Source organism: Gekko japonicus, unplaced genomic scaffold, assembly GCF_001447785.1.
Source record: "Gekko japonicus isolate JY-2015 unplaced genomic scaffold, Gekko_japonicus_V1.1 scaffold1152, whole genome shotgun sequence".
NCBI lineage: Eukaryota > Metazoa > Chordata > Lepidosauria > Squamata > Gekkonidae > Gekko > Gekko japonicus.
The window spans coordinates 196306-201425 of record NW_015160872.1 but is presented as its reverse complement, the minus strand read 5'-3'; the positions used below and the strand labels follow the sequence as shown (position 1 = coordinate 201425).

Below are 5120 nucleotides of genomic sequence, written 5' to 3'. Positions count from 1 at the left end.
CCCCGCACCCCATTTCCCCCCGCCCTCCCTCACACGCGCGGGCGTCGCAGCTGCCGCAGACAACAGCAACGGTGGCCATAACTTTTTAAAGAGCCCCTCCCGAGAGCTGGGGGAGCCAGAATGACCTCTCGCGTGAGGTGGAATTTGCAAGAGGTGGAATCACAGCGAGAGGTGGAATTTGCCCCTACGAGTCCAAGGCCACCACCCCAGGGCTCAGGGAGGCAAGGGAATGTTTCGCCCTGCCCCGCCCCTCCCCCCCGCGCCGGTGTTGCAGCTGCCGCCGAGAACAGCGACGGCGGCCATAACTTTTTAAAGAGCCCCTCCTGAGAGCTGGGGGAGCCAGAATGACCTCACGCGTGTGATGTCCGAGCGGCAACGCCACTCGGACATCACATGCAAGAGGTGGAATTTGCCCCTACAAGTCCAAGGCCACCACCCTGTGGCTCAGGGAGGCAAGGGAACGTTTCGCCCCTCCCCTCCCCCCACGTGCGGGCGTCGCAGCTGCCGCCATAATTTTTTAAGGAGCCGGGAAGGAGAGCTGGGGGAGCCAGAATGACCTCTTGCGAGAGGTGGAATTTGCCCCTACGAGTCCAAGGCCACCACCCCGGGGCTCAGGGAGGTGGGGGAACGTTTCGCTCCCCCCACTGTGTCCCAACTGATGGCTGGTAGGAGCAGGGGGTGGGGCTTATGTGCCCGCCCCCTGGGCTCCTCACTGGCGGAGCAGTGCTCCTGTGCGCTCCAGCAGGATAGGAATCGAGGCCTGTGAATATAGATTTTCACATTTTCTATTAATATAAACTTTTCCTAAACATGCTATTAAATTTTGTAGAGTATGTGGTTCTTTATTCTGAATAAAGGTATATTAGGATCTTACTCCATCAAAAGTATATTCCCTCAACATATCAATGATGTAGTCCTAAGATCCAGGGAATTCCCTCATATCTTTCCCAGAGTTTTTATAGGTATCAACTTTTTCTTGATTTTCTGGTTTCTCCTCTTAAGTTTTAAAGTCTTAATTCTATGTCTTTTTCCTTTATAAGTGTAGAAGTTATCTTCTGGAAACAGCCATCTATGTTCCTTCTTAGTGGTAGTTTGTAATTCCATAAATTGGGGGGGGGGTTCTCTCTGAGATGGTTAAGAAGTCACTATTTTGGGAATTTCATCAGCCATGATTCTTATAGAGTCTCTGGTACATTTTTGTAGAACGTGTTTCTCTTTGTAGACTTAAATTCTTTTTTGTAAATCCAATTATCTTGCTTGTAGGTGTCCTCTATGTTTTCAAGGCAATCATGTCTTTTTTCCTCCTCATTCCACGCTATCTGGGCTGTTTCCCTCTTAGTTTTAAGCTGTTGCGTCAGTATTTGGATTTCTGTCTGTACTGAATGGAAAGCCACAGCAACTATATTTTTAACCGTATTCAGGAAGTCTTTCAGGGAAGCCTGTATAGGTTTATTGTCCATAGATTCTGGTATAGTTAACAGTAAATCCTCTGGAGTCCTCTGCAGTCTATCGATAGAGTTCATTTTTCCAAAAATGTGTAAAAACAAGAGACTCTCCACAAATATTTTCCCAAGCCACGTTTTACAGAGATAACAATTTTAGAGAGTTTACAAGAAGGGGGACCTGCGATACTCGTGGGGGGGGAGTATTCCCCACAGGTCCCAGCCTGCAGAGGCAGGAGGAGCTCCGCAGGAGGAGGAAGTGGCAACAGGTGAGCCCAGCAGGCGGACCCATCAGGCCTTTTAAGCCTTCTCCCTCCTCCCTCCCCCCTGGCGGCAGTGAGGCCTGAGGCCCACCAAGACTTCTCCTGCCCCCCCTCCCCAGCGGTGGCGGCGAGGCCTGAGGCCTGCCAAACCTTCTCCCTCCTCCCCCCAGCACCAGCGGCAGTGAGGCCTGAGCAGTTCACAGCCGCTGGCCCGCCAAGTCTTCTCTCCCCCAGCAGTGGCAGCAGCAAGACAGTTGCCAGTGCGTTCTCTGCGCATGCGCAGGGGACACTCTTTTACTTTTGGGGGAATTTAAGTATCCCCCATATAGTTTTTTCAACGTTTTAGATTTTTCTGCACACCTGGGGACTGCTTCAAGTGTGCAGGGAAATCTCTCTGCCCCCCCCCAAGTGCCCCCGATGTGTGGATTTAGATATCCGCACGGAGGGGGCAACTTGGCTATTAGATATATAGATATCAGCAGTTCTTGTGGTCTTGGCAAGGTTAACATAGGGCAAAGGGCTTATCAAATTGTTTACATTTCAAAGCAATATGGTCAGAGCAAAAATGGAGCTTTAAAGTTTCAATAGGGATAAACATACACTGCTATGGGAATTAATTATATAAAAAGTTCAGAATAAGATCCAATTAAAATGTAAAGCCTTTATCATTCAAGTATTAAATTATAACAGATCCCAAACTTCAGTATTAGTTCTAAAGTCTCCATAAAAAGGACAAGAATATTAATTGGCTCTCACTAAAGATCAGAATCGTAGAAAGGATGGTTTTATTTATTAAAGGGTGTGTTGTTCAGGGTGCAAAATATATGTATCTTCTACATGCACATAATTTTGTACATACGCAAGGGAATATCTTTCATGTAATCATTCATGATGATGATGATGATGATGATGATGATGATGATGATGATGATGATGATGATGATGATGATGACGACGACGACGACGACGACAAAAGCACTGGAACCAGTTAATTAAAAATCCTAACTTTCTGGGTACGTTCACCTTAGATGATGTAAGGATTATCACTGTCCAGAAAGGATGGTTGTGAATTTGATTCTCATGTTTTAAAATGCGGCCAACACTGCCTTCTCATGTTTCTTTGGCCATATACAAATTACTGTACATGCTGCGGTCTTTATGCAAGTCATCTGTCTTGCTCTTGCATGCCCTTTCTTCTGTGATGTTAAAGATAATAATAATGGGACCGTTGTAATGGATGAACTACTTTGTCCAAGATGACAAATGATGTACCACTTCAGCCTTTCGGTGTAAGCTATCCCAGTCTTGTCATTCACTAGGATGTTTCTAACATTCAGTCGAAACCAACACTGGGGTCCTAAGCAGAGTTACGCCCTTTAGTCCGTGCTATGGTACTGTCAAGGTTAGATTATTCTTATGGTTGCCAAACTCCAGGTGGTGGCTGGAGATCTCCTGGCCCTCATAACAAATAAATTCGACACCCCTGCACTAAATAAACCACTTTCCATTCACTTTCCAACTGGATTTTACTGTGTGAACTGGCAAAAACAAGTTGGAAAGTGGATTATTTAGTGTGCGTGACCACAGCGGTTGTCAGCTTCCTATTCCCTTATCAATTGGGATACAATTTCTGCCTTCTGTGTAACAAGAAAGTAAGTGATCAGCATGAAAAGTATGGACAGCTAGAACTTACCTGGCATTGTTCTCTCCTTCTTTCCTTCACCCACCATTCCAGATATCATGGCCTTGAAGCGCATGTTAGAAAAACTGGGTGCAGCCAAAACCCACCTGGAACTGAAGAAGATGATCACGGAAGTGACAGGGGGGATGAGCGAGACCATCTGTTACCAGGACTTTGCCCGGATGATGCTGGGCAAGCGGTCGGCAATCTTCAAAATGTAGGTGCTGCTTACCTCCATTTCCCACTCCCCGGTGGCAGCCTCCACCCCCTTTCATCCCCCACCCTTGCAGACTGACATGTCCCCCCATTCTTCTTTCTGCAGAATTCTGATGTATGAAGAGAAAGCCAAAGAGAAGGCTGAGAAACCATCTGGGCCCCCTCCCAAGAAAATAATTGCAGATCTTCCTTAAAGGTCCCTGCTTTATTGCGATCGATTGGCTTGCATCTGATCACTCTACTCAGCAAAATTTCAAGCCTTCCTCCCGCCTCCGGAGCCTTGGTCAAGCAGCAGTACTCAGAGAAATCTGTTCTTTTTATCCCTGTCCATCCACACCACTTAGCATAAAGGGAAACTGGAAATCTTGGGAGAACAGTTCTCAGGAACTATTTTGTGTTAGAAGGAAGAGTAAAATAATTTAGAGCAATACACCCACCCGCCTCCAAAAAATGTTGTCAGCGCTATCCTTCCATTCTTGTTAATGCTCATGTTAACTGTTAGGGGTGCAATCCCGTTCCCCAGCACATGTGACCACAGGGAAAGGTTTGGGGAGCAGGGCCTAAAGAGGAAGGCAGATTCTTCTCAGCAATCTGTTTCTCCTCAGACCCCAAACCCCCACATGGCCAGCTCATACAACACAGCCCAAAGAGGAATGGGCTTCCATCAAAAAGGACAGGAGACGGGGTTGCCACTTACCCGGTACGTGTGGGCAACCTCCTGCCAATGCTCCTTGTCTCCTGCCCTCGGTCAGTGGAGTGGCGGGGGGGAAACTGGGGGGACTCAACATCATGTGGGGCACTGACGTCTGGGGCTATTTTTGGGCAGGAACACACAGGAACGGAGTTCCGGCTGGCTTCAGAGTTGGCCACGCCCACCGCAGCCAAAACCTCTGTGGGCGTGGCTACAGAGGGAAGGCCGGGGGAGAGGCCCCCCCCCCCCGGCAACTCTGAGGCAGGCGGGGCGGGTCCTGGAAGGATCAGGGAGGTATTTAAATGCCTCCCCATGCCTTCCCCGGCCTGTCCAAGGCGGGCCGGGGGGTCCTGGAAGGATCAGGGAGGTATTTAAATGCCTCCCCATGCCTTCCCCGGCCTGTCCAAGGGCCGGCTTGCCCGGGCTCCCCACAGGCACAGGGCATCTGGGCAAGCCAAGGGAAAGCATGGGGGTGTGGCCTAATATGCCAATGAGCTGTGCTGTCAGGGTGTGGCCTAATATGCTGAGTTCTGCTTTATAGGTGTGGCCTATTATGCTAATGAGTTCCTGCTGCGCTTTTTCTACAAAAAAGGCTCTGCTGACGTCACTTTTGGGTGAAAACATTCCTACAGCGTTGCTTGATGCAATCACATGGCTTCTGGGTTTTTCACCCAGCAGCAATGTTCCCTCTAAGCTGTGGAGTCTTGTGAGCAAAAATTCTGGTTTGTGAGCTGCTGGCATTAAAGCTGTGAGCGAGCGATTTGGCTGCTGCACAAGTCAGTTTGCTCTGGAGCCTTCCTTCCTGAGCTGAGACAAAAATGTGTGAG

At 48.7% G+C, this 5120-nt stretch overlaps 1 protein-coding gene across 2 annotated transcripts in view; it reads left to right on the top strand.

Moving 5' to 3' along the window:
* AIF1 (allograft inflammatory factor 1) overlaps positions 1-4469 on the top strand; it is a 16804-nt gene extending 12335 nt beyond the window's left edge. For both annotated transcript variants that reach the window (XM_015422445.1, XM_015422452.1), the window contains 2 exons: positions 3441-3603; positions 3709-4469. In XM_015422445.1, the coding sequence (XP_015277931.1) occupies positions 3441-3603; positions 3709-3796 (251 nt within the window). In that variant the 3' untranslated portion in view covers positions 3797-4469. The remainder of the gene's footprint in view (positions 1-3440; positions 3604-3708) is intronic.
* Positions 4470-5120: the final 651 nt, after the last annotated feature.